Source organism: Garra rufa, chromosome 4 (genome assembly GCF_049309525.1).
Source record: "Garra rufa chromosome 4, GarRuf1.0, whole genome shotgun sequence".
NCBI lineage: Eukaryota > Metazoa > Chordata > Actinopteri > Cypriniformes > Cyprinidae > Garra > Garra rufa.
In genome coordinates this window covers 53,658,955-53,678,727 of record NC_133364.1, presented here as the reverse complement: position 1 = coordinate 53,678,727, position 19,773 = coordinate 53,658,955, and the positions used below count along the sequence as shown (strand labels likewise).

The 19,773-nt window shown below is 38.9% G+C and overlaps 1 protein-coding gene across 1 annotated transcript; it reads left to right on the top strand.

Moving 5' to 3' along the window:
- The first annotated feature begins 1,774 nt into the window (after nucleotides 1-1,774).
- LOC141334101 (uncharacterized) lies at nucleotides 1,775-19,547 on the top strand. Its single transcript, XM_073839244.1, has 2 exons — nucleotides 1,775-1,895; nucleotides 17,988-19,547. Exons 1-2 carry the CDS (start codon nucleotides 1,811-1,813, stop codon nucleotides 18,695-18,697), a joined length of 795 nt encoding a protein of 264 aa, XP_073695345.1. The 5' UTR covers nucleotides 1,775-1,810; the 3' UTR covers nucleotides 18,698-19,547.
- Nucleotides 19,548-19,773: the final 226 nt, after the last annotated feature.

Below are 19,773 nucleotides of genomic sequence, written 5' to 3'. Positions count from 1 at the left end.
CAACAATGACGGATGTATTTATTTTACATAGCTTGTAAATGTTTTAATTGATATTACAGTGTGCATTAGTTTAACAACTTAAACCCACAAACCTTTATTAGGATGAATCACAACAGATGAGGAGCGCGCATCTTTATGACGTCACATCACCAGAGCAAAATAAAAGTCCATTCGTGCACCCCTCTCAAGAATCACAAATACACATAAACCTCATAAAAAAGTTGTATATAGAATAGCATTTCGTGCCCCTGTGATGATGCTTTTCTAAAGTTATTAACATCGTAAATCTTGGAATATTTTCTCTGTTTTCTTTTCTCTACTTATTTTGTTTTTCATTTAATGTACATTTAAAACACTATACTTTCTGTTTTTATACCTTGCCATTAAATTCACATAAAACTAGTCAATGCTGTAACTGTTACAAAGGTTGTGTGCTGGCAAATTTGATCTATCACTCTTTTGACTATTGTAACCAATCTCTGGCTATTTTGTTTGTTTGTTTGTTTGTTTATTTGTGTATTTCTCCTTTGGAAAGTTATTGAAACACTATCAGGGATTTTTTTTTTTTTTTTTTTTTTTTTTTTTGAGGACACAAAAACATATTTGTGGCAGTTTCCATTTACCACTACAGAAGTTTACAAAACTATGACTACTTCAATTTCTTTGAACCCCATAAGTGTGAAAAGAGTCATGTCAACGTTGAATTTCTGTCATTGATGGCCGATGGCGTTAATATAGGCAACTGACCTTATTTCAACCAAATTTCAATGTTAAAGGTCATGTGCCAGCTGGAAATGCATTAACACTGCTTTATGAGCTCATACTCCAGCTATGTTTAACAGCTATTTTTAATTTCTATTTTTCTTTTTGCATTTTACTATATAAAGCTTTATGCGCCTAAACATGACAATTGTGACTTTCAGACCTTATCTCACACTCTCTCGGGATTTATTAATATTTTCAGCACATTATTCAGCATGCATTTATGTATGAACTCTGAATTCCTTATTATGATTTTGAACGGGGCTCTTATTTTGGTCTGGTGATGTGAGGTCATACGGCTGAGCGCGCTCCCGCATCTGTTGTGATTCGGCTGAAGAAAGGTTTGTGCTTTTAAGCATTCAGTGTTTACAATGGTACAAAATGTTCAGGCAGTGTTGTAGTTTTTATAAATTATATAGTGGCATGCATTTTTATTGAAATTAACATTGTAATACTTTAGGTAACATTTATGAATGTTAGAATGTGTAAATAAAGTGCATCCGCACTTGAGTAAAAAAGGGGCGTCTCGTTTCGCTCCCTATATCATGCATCAGTTTATCGTTATGAGAGAAACGGAGCTTTTCGAGTGAACTCCGAGTTCATGGAATCATTTGCGTCATAAAATGATTCAGTGATTCGAATCGTTCAAATGAGCTCGCGCTCACCGACTCCTGCTGCTCGAAACAAGTACAATCACACCAACGAGAACACAAACATGTTAATGACAACTTTAATAAACCAACTGCAAATGTTTTCATGGACGTGTTAAATGTAAATTAAGTACCAAATGTAAATCATTAATTCCAAAATAAAAAATATCTATAGTTTGTGTGTGTATCTTTATTAATTTTGAGTAGTATTTTTTATTTTTTTTTTACTCTCAGGCAATTTAATTCTATTCACTGACTCTTATACCAGTGGAAGCTGATTGAGACACACTCAAAGATTTAATTTGGATTTATTTTTCTCTCTGTTAATTATTCTGAATTATTCAAACACACAGAAAACTCTTAAGCAACTGAAATCCATGTGACCCACTGTTAAAAAGATGGCGTTTATTAAAGAGGAGAGTGAAGACATGAGGATTGAAGAAGCATTCATAGTCAGACAAGAAGAAACTGAGACACAAACAGGTTGGTTTTCATTTGATCCTTATTAAAATGTACAGCTTTACAGAAATAAGGTTTTTGAAGAATGTGATGAGTTTCCTAATTAAAGTGGTTTTATGTGACATTGTCACATAAGATTATATATATATATATATATATATATATAGATCAAGTCGAGCTTTATTGTCATTCTGCTACATGTGTGGACATAGAGTGGAACGAAATGTTGTGTCTTGCAGGACCACGGTGCTACCTACTGGTTAAACATAACATAAAGATGAAAACAGTACAAGTATAAGAAAAGCAATTATAGATCTATACAACAGTTAACAATCTGACTATACACATACTATAAATATAATAGTTGACTACACATGCACAAACTGAGACTAAACTTTACATAAGAACGTACATGAAGTTTAACAAAAGAGATATTTGTACATGAAATTGAACAAAAGAAGATACTTTATACATGAGATTAATGCACACAATATCTGTTTTGCACAAAGGTTAACTATTGCCAAAATGCAACCTGGGCTGTTTTTTTACTGTAAATGAGACAAACATATATCTAAAAGCATAATTACGTCAAACGAGCCGTTTTTGAGATTGACCGTGATTTCGTTTTGTGGTCAGTGGCCGGTGAATGGGAGTACTAAGGGCATAACTTTGAGCGCATCAAAATCGATATTTTTACAACACTAAGAAGGCTCGACACACCATGACACTTTGCTCGAAGTATCGCCTGGGTCTCTACACGTGAACTCCAGCATTGAGAACATTGTTTGTGTACACAGAGTTTACTAAAAAGAAAGGTTTTGAACAACTCACTTTCACTGTTTGAGTTTCCGCTCGCGGCCGTCTCGCCAGTCAAGAGGTGTCGATCTCCGAATGCGAGGATGGATAGATCCTAAAGCATATTTTCATATAAATGCACGGCTAATTCATTGTTTTGTCGCAAGTGAAAAACAATATTAACCTTCTAGTTGTAAAAAGAGCCTCATATAAGCCTAATATTTCATCCTATGGAGTCCATTCATTCACATTCGGAGATCGACACTTCTTGACTGGCGAGACGGCCGCGAGCGGAAACCCAAACAGTGAAAGTGAGTTGTTCAAAACCTTACTTTTTAGTAAACTCTGTGTACACTAACAATGTTTTCAATGCTGGAGTTCATGTGTAGAGACCCAGGCGATACTTCGAGCAAAGTTTCATGGTGTGTCGAGTCTTCTTAGTGTTGTCAAAATATTGATTTTGATGCGCTCAAAGTTATGCCCCTAGTACTCCCATTCACCGGCCATTGACCACAAAACGAAATCACGGTCAATCTCAAAAACAGCTCGTTTGTCGTAATTATGCTTTTAGATATAAGTTTGTCTCATTTACAGTAAAAAAAAAAAACAGCCCAGGTTGCATTTTGGTTATCCTTTAAGTTGTGCAGATGAAAGATTTTGAGTGAAGCAGCACAGTGCAAAAAGATTCGTAGTGCAAAGCACAAGTAAACATATGATCTTTGAGTCTTTGTATCAGCGAGCATTTATAGAAAGTATCTGGTGTACATAAGTGGGTTACTACAGGTGGTTTGTATATATCGCACTCACCTGTGTGTAGCTCAGAATTGCACTTAAGACAATTGTCAACAGTTTTAATGATGTGGGGGAGAAGGCTGAGGTTTTCATGCTTTCAGAGGGGAACAGGGAGATTGGAGTTGAGGGCTCTCACAGCCTGGAGAAGAAAGCTGTTCAGCAGTCTCACAGAGCGAGCTTTGATACTCCGGTACCTTCTACCTGATGGCAGATAGATATAGATTATATAGATTTATATATGTTTAGCTGAAAAGTTTAAACTGAGATAGCCTCAGACAATAGAAGCTTTTAAAAAGTGTGGAACATTTCTAGGCCAGAATGTTTGTAACTCTCTTAAAAATGATTAAATTAAGTTTTCAAAGGAAATTTGAGAGGAGCCTGCAGGTGAACTCGTTTAGTATAATACAATGGAAGGTTGCTTAAGTACTGAGGAGTTATAGCCATTAAATGCCTTGTGTGTAATTATCAGATTTTTAAAATTGACTCTGCTGAAAAGGAGGATGTAAGGAAATAAAGAAAAGGTGTATTACTTGCATAAAAGTGAAATAATGTCCCTCAGGGGAAGCATGTACAAGGGGCAGATGAGCTAATACTGCAGAAAGAAAAGGGAATATCGGTCATTCATCATTTTGATTGGCAACTCTTTAAAATACATCCAAACAACACAGAAAAACTCTTAAAGTGATGAAAAGATGAAAGGTGTTCACAGTACAATCATCACATTTAAATCATAGAGTAAAAAAATAAAAACAAGTGAGTCCACTGAGACGGAGCATGTTGTTGTTGCACATAAAATATTAATGTTTAGAACAGTGCACACTATGATATGGGTTAAAATGAGAGATGAAAGAGGCCATTTATTTCCAAAGCAGAGCCAGTGCATGATGGTGTCGATATATAAGGTGCAATCAGCAGCATCCACAACTGAACTTGTTTTTGTGCAAGTGCACTTACTAAAAGAAGGCAGACTGTACAAAACAGATGAAACTAAAATGTTTTGTTTATTATTGAGCTGAAGTTTATTACAGTTAATTTAAGACTAAGTTAATTTACAGACATTGCATTTTATTGCTCTAATCGCATCTTCAGTTTTCATGCCTCCTGCTGCAGGACTATGGTGTTCACATAGAGAAATAATTAGATTAGCTGCTGTTCCAACTTCCAACCAAACAAAAATTATGTGTTTAGCCCAAGCTGAAGAATATTAATGTGCATTTGATCAGATGTAACTGAAGTACAACATTATGAGATACATTATGTGAATGCTTGGCTAAAGAGATGAGTCTTTAATCTAGATTTAAACATAGAGAGTGTGTCTGAACCCCGAACGTTATCAGGAAGGCTATTCCAGAGTTTGGGAGCCAAATGTCAAAGGCTCTCCCTCCTTTAGTGGACTTTGCTATCCTAGGTACTACTAAAAGTCCAGAGTTTTGCGACCTTAGGGAGCGTGAGGGATTGTAGCGTGGTAGGAGACTAGTTAGGTATGCAGGAGCTAAACCATTAAGGGCCTTATAGGTAAGAAGTCGTATTTTGTAAGTGATACGGAACCTGATCGGTAGCCAGTGGAGAGTCTGTAAAATTGGGGTAATATGATCATATTTTCTTGACCTGGTAAGGACTCTAGCAGCTGCATTTTGGACTACCTGTAGCTTATTTATTGAAGAAGCAGGACAACCACCTAGTAGTGCATTACAATAGTCCAGTCTAGACGTCATGAATGCATGAACTAACGTTTCTGCATCAGAGACAGGTAACATGTTCCTTAGCTTTGCAATGTTTCTAAGATGGAAGAATGCTGCTTTTGTAACATAGGAAATATGATTTTCAAAAGACAGGTTGCTGTCTAATATAACACCCAGATTTTTGACTGTAGAGGAAATAACAGTACATCCATCTAGTTGCAAGTTGCAGTTTAAGAGATTCTGTGTACTCTTTTTTTGGTCCAATAAGTAATATCTCAGTCTCATCTGAATTATTTATTTTTTTTGTCAGATATGTTTTTATTAAAAGGAAATATTTGAACAGTGTACATTTCTTTTTCAGAGTACATTTTTTTCCCTTTTAAGAAGAGCAAAAAACAAAAGGGAACAAAACAACACTTAATACATATACACATAAACCCCCCTTACACCCAGCCCCCCCTCCCATCTATTCTGCTCAGTGCATAATTTGAAATAAAACAGTTAGCAAAAGAAAGTACTCATTTAATAGGACAAAGTGAAGGAAAAAAGAAAAGAAAATACTAGTGGACAACTAGCCGCATAGTGTCCACATTATGGGATATTTGTCAGGTAGTGGACGAGGGGCAGCCAGACCTTATCAAATTGTGACTCTCTCTTATCCAGGTGGAATCTTATTTTTTCAAGGTGAAGAGTGTTTGTCATTTCTGTGAGCCACAGCTTAAGTGTAGGAACTTCCTTTTTCTTCCAAAAAGTCAGTATTGATTTTTTGGCTATGATCAGACCATAGGAGAGAAGTTGGCGCTGTGCTCTTGTCAACTCTGGTACAGAATCTGAAATTCCCAGTATGATCAACATAGGGTTAGGTTCAATATGGGTACCAAAAATTTTGGAGAACGCTTTAAATATTTCTGTCCAGTATTTCTCCATCTTTGGACAGAGAACAAAACTATGGAGGTGAGTTGCCTCATCTACGTTACATTTATCACATTGTGGGGAAACATTTGGAAAGAGCTTATGAAGCTTTGATTTGGTATAGTGAAGTCTGTGCAGAACTCGAAACTGAATGAGGCAATGCCTTGAGTTAACGGAGCAAGTGTTAATCTCTTCAAGGCTCTGCTGCCAGGTCACATCGGGGATCTGTGTTCCAAACTCATTTTCCCATGCAGTTTTAATTGCAGACATAGAGGGAGGTTGGAGGGTTAGTAATGACTCATAAAAGTGTGACACTTTTCTGTTGGAACCCGTATTTTGAAGGAGGCACCTGTCTAGGAGTGAGGGGGAAGCACTTACATACGAAGGTAGGTGGGTACGTACATAGTCTCTGATTTGCATAAACCTAAAGAGGTTGTTCCGAGGGAGTTGAAATTTATCGATAGCTGGGAGAATGACGCAAAGGTTCTGTTCAGGTAAAGGTCACCAATTGTGCAAAGACCCAAGTCTTTCCACTGTGAGAATACTTTATCTAGTTGGGACGGCCTGAATGAAGGATTCCCAGAAATTGGGAGCAGAAAAGAGAGCTGACTGATCCCAAAGTGTGCCCTAATTTGCTTCCAGATTCTAATTGTACTATGTATAGTAACGCTTCCACGGTAGACAATTGTATCTAGAGCCACTGGAGACAGGACAACCGCACCCAAACTGTATGGATGGCAATGCTGCCGCTCTATTTGAAGCCAGCGGGGGCATTCGGCCAAGTTATCTAACCACAACGAAATTGTCATATTAGAGGCCCAGTAATAGAAACAGAGGTTAGGGAGAGCAAGCCCACCAGCTTGTTTCGGTTTACAAAGGTGAGCCTTTTTAATTCTGTGACTTTTATAATCCCAAATAAAGGAGAGAATAATAGAATCAAGACTCTTAAAAAAGGACTTGGGCAAAAACACTGGAAGGCATAGAAAGAGGTACAGCAGTTGAGGAAGGAATATCATTTTAATTGTATTGATCCTTCCAATCATTGAAATAGGGAGTGACCTCCAGAATTGAATGTTAGCTTTCAGTTTGGCCACAAGAGGGGGGTAATTGGCTCGAAAAAGAGATGAGAATTCTTTAGTGATTTGAATCCCAAGATAAGTGAAAGTCTGAGATGAAATTTTAAATGGTAAATGTTGTATCAGGGATAGATCCTTTAAGCCAACAGGCATTAACTCGCTTTTAGTCCAGTTAATCCTGTAACCAGAAAATGACCCAAAATAGTTAATTTTATCCAAAAGGGCAGGAAGGCTTAATTGAGGCTGGGTAATAAACAAGAGTACGTCGTCTCCAAATAACGAAATTTTTTCAGTTGTATCTATAATATTAAGGCCGTGCATACTTGGATCGGTGCGAACTGATTCTGCGAGGGGTTCAATGGCCAACGCGAACAGGAGGGGAGAAAGGGGGCACCCTTGTCTGGTGCCCCTAAACAAGCGGAATTGGGAGGACAGCATTCTGTTGGTTAAAATTTGGGCCCTAGGATTTTTGTACAAGAGTTTAATCCAGGCAATAAATGTGTCTCCTAACTTAAATTTGCACAACACATTGAATAGGTAAGACCACTCTACCTGGTCAAACGCCTTCTCTGCATCAAGAGAGACGACTACAAGGTCACTGGTGCTGGACTTATTGTGATACATAATGTTGAAAAGACGTCTAAGGTTTGAGAAAGAGTTTCTGCCACGGACAAAACCTGTCTGGTCAGGATGAACAAGCGTGCCCAAGTATCTATTAAGTCTGTTTGCTAAGACTTTAGCCAAGATTTTCTGGTCTACATTAAGTAGAGAAATGGGTCTGTATCCTCCAACTTCCTCTGGGTCCTTACCCTTTTTCGGAATAAGTGTTATAACTGCCTCATTGAGCGTTGGTGGCAAAGACCCAGTTTCAAAGGAATGAGATAACATTTTAAGCATATACGGTGTAAGCATGTTGCTAAATGTTTTGTACAATTCACAAGGTAGACCATCAGGCCCTGGGGTTTTGCCTCCTTTTAAAGTTTTAATTGTCTCTTTTAACTCCCCCAGAGTGATGTCTCCATCCAAGGAAGTTTGATCCTCTTGTGTAAGAGAAGGGAGGTTAATACTATCAAGAAAGGTTGCTATACAACAGGGTTCCACATTAGTTTTGGAGGAATAGAGTGCTTCATAGAATTCTTTAAAACGGTTATTGATATCCTTTACTGAAATGAGACAGTCTCCGTCTTTTGATTTGACTTTATGGATTGTGCGATCATTCTCCAGTTTACGCAATTGTCTAGCGAGCAATCTCTGTGGTTTCTCCCCAAATTCAAAATGTTTTTGTTTTAGGTAGAGAAATGATTTTGAAATCTTTGCGGAGGCGATCTGATTGTATTGGAACCTCAACTGCAAAATATGTTTATATTTGTCCAAAGAGGGATGGCTTGCATTTTCTTTATCTAACAGATTAATTTGATCTTCTAGTTCTAGAAGCTTAGCTTTATTCAGCTTGTTTCTACGGCCCATGTAGGAAATTATACAACCTCTAAGATATGCTTTTAGAGTCTCCCACAATAAACTTGGGGAGGTCTCAGCGGTATCATTAGTTTCGAAAAATATTTCCAATTGCATGCGCAAGTATTCAGAAAATTTAGGGTCGTTAACAAGTTGAGGGTCCATTCTCCATAGTGGCCGAGAGGAGTGTACACCACTTAGGTACAGCGTGAATGTAAGAGGACTATGGTCGGAGATTAATATATCGTGATACTTTGGATTATGAATATGAGATAAAAGCTTCGAGTCTACCAAAAAATAGTCAATACGGGTATAAACATTGTGTACATGCGAATGAAAGGAGTAATCTCTTTCTGTGGGATGGAATAGTCTCCACACATCAGTTAGGTTAGAGTTATTGATGTATGCTTTTAGGAAGTCTCTTGTATTAGAGTGTAGGGCCCGTTTCTTAGAGGAGCTGTCCAAATATGGGTCAAGAGTACAATTTAAGTCACCCCCAATAATGAGATTAGTTTGCGAGATATCCGTTAATAAAGAGAACACTTTCTTAAAGAAAGCTGGGCTATCATAGTTAGGACCATAAAGATTCACCAAAGTTATATGGGTAGATTACCCCAGTGACAATAAGGAAGCGACCCTCCGCATCAGTTTTGGTTGATAGGTGTCTAAATGGAACCCCTTTTCGAATTAAAATGGATACACCTCTGGCCTTAGCAGAAAAAGTTGAGTGATAACTTTGACCAATCCATTTAGTCCTCAACCTAGTTTGTGAATTATTTTTAAGGTGGGTTTCTTGAAGGAACATAATGTCAGAGGACAAGGATTTCAGATGGGCAAGTACTTTACCCCTCTTTACTGGATGGTTCAGCCCTTTCACATTCCAGGTGGTATAAGTTAGGCCTCCCTGTCCACTACCTTGAATTACACCACTGTCCTGTATTGGAGAGAGAAAACTTGGCAGAATCTTAGAGTTTCCAGTGCGACACAAAGATGATTTATTATAGAGCAGAATACCCACCCTCCCAACACAAACATAAAACCCCACATTGTCTGGCCGCTGCTAAAACAGAATGCACGGCACGACTCCATAAGGGAGATATTGAACACTAGAACAAGAGGAAAGATGACCACAAAAGGAAAAAAAAAAAGGGATTTAAACAAAAGATGATAGAGTCAAGAACACAAGGTGTAAAACCTCCCTGAAATATATGGTTAACCTAGTGTCAACCTTGAGGAAAATATATTGTGTAGGTAACTCCGCTGTCATTAAAGTTTACTGAAATAAAACAAGCAAGCCCACATCAACAAAGAGTACAAAATGTAATAAATGAAAAAAGGTCCATATGAAACCTTATAGTTTCATCAAACTGTGGGTATAATAAGCTTTTCTTTTCTTTTTTTTTCTTACAGTATAAAGCAAAGGGTTTAAGATCGCCAAATGTCTAAAATAAAATGTTAGCAGGATCTTGCCAGAGCAAAACAATCTTGAAGGTAAACATAATACAATACCGCAGCCGCAGTAGGAGAGATCAAAATAGGGTCTTGTGGACTGGACCAACGTTTTCTCCTTGTAGTTAAAACTAGTAGTTATTCAGTTCGTCAGGAGAGAAACGTGAAAACAAAGATCACTTACATCAAATAGATTGAGTCACTCCGTCCAGTTATCCAAGCTACTCAAGTGGCAGCGGCTCCAAAGTGCTGTTCTGCGAACACAGTTGCTTTCTCTAGGTCCGTGAAAAAGTGTTCCATGCCGTTGAACGTGACCCGCAGCTTCGCGGGGTATTGCATTCCAAACCTCACTCCCGGTTTGTCCTTCAGCAGCTCTCTGGCTCTTTTGAACAGGGCACGCTGTTTCACGACTGCAGGGGGATAATCCGGAAATATCAGGACCCTTTGACCGCAGTAGTTGATCCGCTGCATCTCTGCCGCCTTTCGTAGTATTTCTTCCACATCACGAGTGTAGTGCATTTTAAGAATGAAGGGACGAGGCCGCTACAAGCGCTCTGTGGCATCTGTCGATAAGCGGAGGCGCCGGTAGCGACAGTGCATCTTTCAGAAGTTGTGCTACAAAATCTCTGGGTTTCTTACCCGCCTCAGCCCCCTCCTTTACATACAGGATCCGCAGGTTTTCTCTCCTACTACGCCCCTCCAGGTCGGTGCATTTGTCGGAGAGTTTATCCACAACTTTATTTAGACGTCCAACGTCCCGCTCCAGCTTAGTGATAGTGTCAGCGGCACTGGACGCGTTGCGCTCCAGATCCGATAGCTTAGTAGCATGCTCACTTGAAGTAGCTTTAACAGCTAAAATTGCGGTGTTGGTTTCGTTTTTGAGAGCTGTTAATTCGCCCCTGATGGTGGTTGAGAGTTGATCAATTCTTGTATCAATTATGTCCTCAATCTCCGTTTTTAGTGAGCGTAGTTCAGCATGGAGGGAAGCAATAGCCTGCAGCACTGTGGAATTTCCGGGGTTTGGAGCGTCTCCACCCGAGGCCTCCACCTCAGGCGTTAACGAGGCTGCAGGACCTGATTCTGTATGGCGGGTACCCCTTGGCATGGTCGTAGTTAACGGTCTAATCAAACGTAACGGCAAGAAACAGTCGTGTAATAATCAATTACAATTCTTATATCGTTTGTAGGCTGGCTTATTTCATCTCAAACAAGTTTTTTAAAGTTCGACTGCAGTATCACCGTAACTCGCGTCTCACTCAGGCATGGGTGAACCGGAAGTCCCCTCATCTGAATTTAATAGTAGAAAATTATTGGTCATCTATTGGTCTCAACACACTCTGTTAACTTTGCTAAGTTAGAAGTTTCATCTGGTCTTGTTGAAATATATAGTTGAGTATCATCAGCATAACAATGGAAACTAATCCCATATTTCCTAATAATATTACCGAGGGTAACATGTAAATTGAAAATAGTAGAGGACCTAGGACAGATCCTTGTGGCACTCCATACTTTACTGGTGATAACTGCGATGACTCCCCGTTTAAATAAACAAAGTGATAGCAATCGGACAGGTATGATCTGAACCATCTTAAAGCCTGTCCTTGAATACCTGTATAGTTTTGTAATCGATCTATGAGTATGTCATGATTTATAGTGTCGAACGCAGCACTAAGATCAAGTAAAACTAGCAATGAGACGCAGCCTTGATCAGCCGCAAGTAGCAAGTCGTTTGTGATTTTTACAAATGCAGATTCTGTGCTATGGTAGGGCCTGAAATTCTTCAAAGATATTATTATTTTGCAAGGAGCAGCACAATTGAGCAGACACAACTTTTTCTAGAATTTTAGACATAAATGGAAGATTAGAAATGGGTCTGTAATTTGCCAATTCACTAGGGTCTAGCTGTGGTTTCTTAATAAGAGGTTTAATAACCGCCAGTTTGAATGGTTTTGGGACATGACCTAGAGATAGCGATGAGTTAACAATATTAAGAAGCGGTACTTCTGCTACAGGTAACAACTCTTTTAGTAATTTAGTGGGTACAGGATCTAATAGGCATGTTGTTGGTTTAGATGTGGTGATAAGTTTATTTAATTCTTCCTGTTCTATAGTTGTAAAGCACTGCAGTTTTTCTTCGGGTGTAATGACTAATGTTGAAGTATCAGTTGCTGTAGTATCTATATTAGTTATTGTATTTCTAATGTTGTCTATTTTATCAGTAAAGAAATTCATAAAGACGTTACTATTAAACTGTGCAGGAATATTCAGGTCAGGAGGTGTTTGGTTATTTGTTAATCTAGCCACTGTGCTAAATAAAAACCTAGGATTGTTTTTTTTTTTTTCTATGAGTTGGTGGATGTACTCGGCTCTAGCAGCTTTTAAAGCCCGTCTATAGCTGGACATACTGTTTTTCCATGCAATTTTAAAAACTTCTAAGTTAGTTTTTCTCCATTTACGCTCAAGATTACGAGTTTCTTTTTTTAGAGAATGGGTATTACTGTTGTACCATGGCGCAGTACGTTTTTCTCTAATCTTTTTTAGCTTGATGGGGGCAACAGCTTCTAATGTATTAGAGAAGATAGTGCCTAGGTTACTAGTCATTTTGTCTAGTTCATGTCTATTTATGGGTGCACAGAGCAGTTGAGATAAATCAGGCAGGTTATTTGTGAACCTATCTTTGGTAGCAGGAACAATAGTTCTGCCCAGACGATAACGCGGAGCTATATAGTTAACATCAGTGATACGCAGCATGCACGATACGAGGAAATGATCGGTAACATCATCGCTTTGAGGTACGATATCTATATCAGTTGGAACAAGTCCGTGCGATATAATTAGATCTAGTGTATGATTAAAACGATGAGTGGGTCCGGTGACATTTTGTTTGACTCCAAAAGAGTTTAACAGGTCATTAAACGCAAGTCCTAACACATCATTTGTATTATCAACATAAATGTTAAAATCTCCAACAATTAATTGTCACGGTAAGAGAAGGTCTGGGTCCAAATGCAGGTAAGTATTTTTAATTAATAAAACAATAAACAAACAAACAAAAAGCCAACATGGCAGAACATAACATAAACTCAAATACTAGATAAACAAAACTAAGGCCAGGATAACAGGAACACAGAACACACGAGACAGAAGACAATGCAGCCATGAAGCAGGAGTGAAAGGTGAGAGTTTTTAAAGACCAGATAATAGTGAACAGCTGTGAGTGAATCAGTGCTAATGACAAAGACAGGTGAATGCAATCAGGAAGTGCAGTGTAGGGAAGGGAAAACAGCGACCCCAAGTGGCTGAGGGATGCCCCACAGCCCAGATCATGACACTACCCCCTCTCCACGGAACGGCTCCCAGACGTTCCACAAGTCTGGAGGGTGGAGGAACGGGGGAAGGCAAATCAGGGGGAGGGACTGCGGGCCAGGCCCGTGCAGCGCAGTCACCGCCGCGTCCGGAACAGAGAGCGCGGTTGCCTCCGCGTCCGGAACAGAGAGCGCAGTCGCCTCCGCGTCAGGCGCAGAGATAGCTGTCATGGCCGCGTCCGAAACAGAGATCGCGTTCACCGCCGCGTCAGGAACAGCGAGAGCGGTCACCGCCGCATCAGGAACAGCGAGAGCGGTCACCGCCGCATCAGGAACAGCGAGAGCGGTCAACGCCGCATCAGGAACAGCGAGAGCGGTCACCGCCGCATCAGGAACAGCGAGAGCGGTCAACGCCGCATCAGGAACAGCGAGAGCGGTCACCGCCGCATCAGGAACAGCGAGAGCGGTCAACGCCGCATCAGGAACAGCGAGAGCGGTCAAAGCAGGAGCGCTTCCGCGCAGCCTCGGCACTGCGGGTGTCCATCGCCGCCAGGCAGGCGTAGATGAACTCGAACCTCTTGGCCGACGCCGCCTCGAACGACATCCCCGCCGTGTCGGAAACAGAGCTGGTGGTCGCTGCCCCCAGGCGGGGGAACGCCGCCTCCTCAAAAAAAATATTCCTCCCTGCTGGACCCATTAGTGATGGCTGCATTCTGTCACGGTAAGAGAAGGTCTGGGTCCAAATGCAGGTAAGTATTTTTAATTAATAAAACAATAAACAAACAAACAAAAAGCCAACACGGCAGAACATAACATAAACTCAAATACTAGATAAACAAAACCAAGGCCACAAGAACACAGAACACACGAGACAGAAGACAATGCAGCCATGAAGCAGGAGTGAAAGGTGAGAGTTTTTAAAGACCAGATAATAGTGAACAGCTGTGAGTGAATCAGTGCTAATGACAAAGACAGGTGAATGCAATCAGGAAGTGCAGTGTAGGGAAGGGAAAACAGCGACCCTTTGACCCTTGTACCCTTTGTCCAGCCTCCCTCATGCTCATACCATGGACAAGAACATGGTCAATCACAGTCGCTCTGATTTCATCAGATATTACTGTTCTTTGTCTTCGCTGACCTCCTCTCTCACGAACTCTTCCCATCTATGTTGTTGCCTGGCCAGACAAAATGTGGCCTGTGATGTGGATGAAGTCCTGTGGCCTGACCCAGTACGGAGACATGATGCTGTGGCTGAGTAATGCACTTATTTGTATATTTTTGTACTTTATTTTTACATGGGCTTACTGTTCACAAGTGGCAAACGCATAGGATTTCTGTTTGTTTTTACAAGTGCTACGTGTAAATGCACAAGATTTCTGTTTTGTCTTTTTGTACAAGTGCTAAATGCACAGGTTTTCTTTGTTTTGCAACATGCATTTAGCCTACAGTGAACAATAAACATTTATTTCTCCAGCTTCATGTCCTGAGCATTGTGTTTTCTATTTTTCTACGTAGTGTTTAGTGACTGTTCAGTAGTGTTTTTAATTTTCATTGACTCGGGGCACGACTTGACAACATAGTTCAGTTTTGAGCACAGATTGAACTGTTTTGAGGTGAAAGTTTGGTTTTGCAAGAAGAGTCTGAGATTTTGTGAATATAGCTTGAAAATTGGGTTTTGTGTTCACAGTTTAGAGAAAAGGAGAGCAGCTTTCAAGAAATGTGTCTTAGCAATCGAGAAAAACTGTAACATGTCGACATGCTGTACAGATAGACTGGAACGCTGCCTGTTAACTGTTAGATCCGCGACAAAAACACCATCACAAAAATCCTTTCAATTTGCGGTTCGGGAGTTCTCATCCATTAGTCATATCATATGGTGTGGAGATGCGTGTTTTTACAGCGTTCAGCAATAGCCAATCACAGACATTTGGTGATCGCTGTGGCCGATCGGAGGCGGCTAAATTACAATCCACTCACCAATCAAAGTGCCGGTTTCAGTTTTGCTGATTTCTACACGTTCGCACTCTCTCTCATTAAAACAAGGAAAGTGTAGGTATTATATAAATAAGAGATTAATTGTGCAGTGTAAAGGTTATTTTATTACTTTTTATTAACTTTTTGGGATTGCGATGAACTACAGTAAATGAGTGACAGCTTTCCAGTGATTGTAACGGGAGCGCCTATTGCGCACTTTCTAGACTATAATAATCCATTCAGAATTTGAATACATTTACTCACGGTTTTACTCTCTGATAACCCAATATTGCCACTTGCCATTGTGTTGCATATAATACATCAGTTAACTAAGTGAAGGTGAAGTAGGTGTTTTCTCAGCGAAATATGTCTGTACAGCCACACTGTACGTGTGTAAACAGATAACTTACTTATAGCATTATTTTTTTCTTTCACCATGCAGCAAACGAAAAAAAAACTACATATAAAAAACCTTTTAAACCGTTTAACTGATAGTAATAATCGGTTAAAATTCTTACGGTCGGTTAACGGTTAAACGGTCAATATGAGCATCCCTACATGCAACCATTATTGTCAAAATAGCTGGTAATAAAAATGAGTCCCCCCTATTGCTAACAGCAGTATGTTGTTTAACCATGCAAAGCTACATGTCCTATTCATCATGTTTATGTTTTTAACTGATTGACAGAACCAGACAATCTTGTGTATCTTTTATTAGAGCTGTTAAAAAAGCTGCTTTGCAGTGATGCAGCTTCAGATGCAGTTTGGCATCATTCCAGCAAATTTGTTGATGTGTAGATGATAACAGTTTCAGATTGAGTCAGATGAAAAGCAACAACCTAATGAAAGCTCAATAAAGGCAAAGAAATCAGGAGATCAATAGATATCTATTTGCAATATTTTACAATTCAAGAAGAGTATACATAAGGATATGACAATTAAATAAAAAAAGGAGGAAAACGGTTGACAAGAGTGCACCATTAGAAAATGACATGAAGAGTTTCTAAAATTACATGCAACACCTCTTACAGTTGTTTAGTACAGCAGTCCTCATGTCCCAAGGCTCTGCATATATTGTGTGTGTATCTCTTATCACATATAACGTTTGTTACATTTAAACTTAAGTGCCCTGCAAAGTGGACTTCATAGGATATTCCGCAATGATTCCAGTTCGAAGCAACCAAATACGTTTCATTTAAAGGTCATTAAAGCGTGCAAGACATGAATTTAAATTGTATTTATTTACAGATGTAACACTTCACACACTTCTCTGTTAAGATTCGTCTGTCTGTGAAGACACTGCAGGCAGTGGCATAGTGCAAATTTGTGAATGAATTGTTCTGAAGTGAAGTAAATTTGAAAGGATTTCCAGTGCTCAGGGAGTATGAAACAATGAATACTGTGTAGGGAACATGTCAGTTTATGCACAGAGCTTTAATTCTAACAAGCTGATTATCAGAATCAGGTGCATTAACTAGGAGAGACATGCAAAATATCCAGAGCAGGTCGAGCGTGAGGACTGGAATTGAGAACCACTGGCTTAGAGCACATAGGATGTAATCAGTGATGAGAAGGTTACTTTGGAAATGTAATAGGTTACAGATTGCAAGTAACTTGATTTAAAATGTAATAAGTAGTGTAACTCTTCAATTACTTTATAAAAGCAATGTAACTTATTACTTTTCATTTTCGATTACTTTTCTAAATTTTGAATATTTTCAACTGTTATTCATTTTGAAACATTTAAACCTGGCAGAGTTAATCTTACAGTAGCACTCAACATTGATTATTGTCAGACTTTCAAAAACCTTCATCACTTTAATACAGTAAGGGTTAATATACATCTTTATTTTGCGGTAACAACTGGCTACATTATCAACAACATTATCTCACTTATTACACAACTGCTTCATAGATTATTTAGATGTTTAGGTCAAAATTATTAGACACGAAACACTGATCTGAGTTGAAATATTTGAACTCAAAGCTTCCATGAAGAAATCAGTTGCTAGCAAACGGCAAATTCAAATTAGACATTTTAGGTATACAGTGCAGTCTTACCAGTTCTTACACAACATTTCACCACATAAATAATAAAGGAAGTAGTACTAGTTTGTTAGTTATCTTATCCATTACAGTGTATAAAAAAAATGACAGCAGCTGTGTTTGTATGAAACAATAGAGTGAGTCCACGATACCAGGATGATGGAATTAAGAAATTGTCCACATAATATTGAATTAAGTTTATTTATAAACCCAAATAGGAAATAAAACAGTTATCGAATAAGCATGTGTCCTATTCTGTGTCCTAAACTCCTGAAACATTGGTGTCTCATTTTAGAGCAGTCAATGCAATTTATTGAAGAAGTCAATTAAATCTGTAAGTGGGGGTGAGTGTGTGAAAAAATTCAGATGTAATCCCCTTTGTAATCGCTGGCATTTTTCAGAAGTAACTGTAATTCACTTACATATGTTTTTTCAGTAACTGTAACTAATTAAAATTACATTTATTTTGTAATTTAATTACGTAATTCAGTTACATGTAACTAGTTACTCCCCAACACTGCATGTAGTTGTGTGTTAGTTTTGACACGTTCACATCTTTGAATGGTTTGATGTCTGTTGTTTTGTGCCATTAAACTGTGGTTAACTTTTACTTGTCTTTTTTCACCCTAGACCTGATGGCACTGAAAGAGGAGAGTGAAGTACTGAATGAAATAGAAGAGAAAGATCATGATTTCACAAATGAGGAAAAATCACTGACAGTTGCTCGAAAGACAGGAAGACGTTATTTCACCTGCCATCAGTGTGGAAAGTGTTTCAATCAAAGGAAAAGTATTACAAGACACATGAGAGTTCACACTGGAGAGAAACTGAATGCCTGCCAACAATGTGGAAAGAGTTTTAATAATAATACAAGCCTTGAAAGACATATTTTGACTCACACTGGAGAGAGGCCTTTCACCTGCCAACAGTGTGGAAAGAGTTTCACTCAAAAAGGAAACCTTAACAGACACCTGAAAATTCACAATGGAGTTCATCCTTACAAATGTGATCAGTGTGAAACGAGTTTTGATCAACAAGAAAACCTTGAAGTCCACCAGAGAACTCATAGAGAGAAACCCTTCACATGCTCTGAGTGTGGAAAGAGTTTTCGTCAAAAACGGCGCTTTGAAGTCCACATGAGAATTCACACAGGAGAGCAACCCTTCACATGCCCTCAGTGCGGAAAGGGGTTTAATTATAAACAAAACTTTGCAGACCACATACGAATTCACACTGGAGAGAAGCCTTTCACCTGCCAGCAATGTGGAAGAAGCTTCAACCATAAAGGAACTCTTAACAGACACAAGAGAGTTCACTGGAGAGAAACTTTCTGTATGTGATCACTGCGGAAAGAGTTTCAGAAATAAAGCAGCATTTCGATACCACATGAGGCTTCACACCTGAGAGAACTGTATTTTTATGTTATCAGTGTGACATAGTCATGAAATAACACCAGAGAGAAGCCATCACTGAGGAAAGTCTTGCAGAAATGAGACAAAAGTTAAAAGTGTAATAACATTAATAAATGAGTTGAAACAACGAGATGAGATCAAGTGTGCAAAAGTACTTGAAGATGGAGGAGTGATGGTAGTTTGTAATAGTAAAGAGGTTGAGAATAAAGTGTCCTGCTGAAAAAACTGCATGTACTGATTAGTTATGTTTTAGTGCTGGGATGCTGGTCCTTAGCTGGATTATGCTGTTCCTTGACCAGCAACAGGACCATCATTAACCAGAAAAAAAAAACAGCATCCAGCACCAAAGCATATGACCAAATATGATAACATATTATCCTAACCAGCCTATGCTGTTTTTTTTTTTCTTTTTTTTTCAGCAGGGTGATAAAAATGAAAATGGTATGTAAGCAATGATTCTAAGTTGCTATCAATAAGGTAATAAGATATGGAGGTGTGGAGTAATAACTGGGGTCCCATTTAGTGCGAACATGGAAATACAGAAGGAAATGTAACAGAAGCCAAACACACATAGATAACTAGAGAGTTTTTTATGTTCTCACCTGAGCTCTTTCTCATTTGATTTGATAATGGAATCTTCAATGGTAAGCAACATGGGTAATTTTTCATCAGTAATGTCCAGTAAAATATCACCACACCAGAGCAACTCATTCTCAGTGTCAGGGGCATTGTGAAGCTGCACCAGAGCTACATGACTGAAGGACTGAGTAATCTCTGCTCCTGCGGTTTATATCAGGACTGTCATGATGTATTCATATTTCAAGAACTTCTGTAGCCTTATGAGGAGAATAAACTGTCACTGAAGCTGATTATTGAAGCTGGTAATGCTGTTTTTTAATTTGTTTATTCATTATCTGCTGTGATCTTGATAGATTTAATAGTCTTTTATACTAAGTAGTGCAGATTATATAAACAGAAATGTACATATTTCTGCAAATATACCT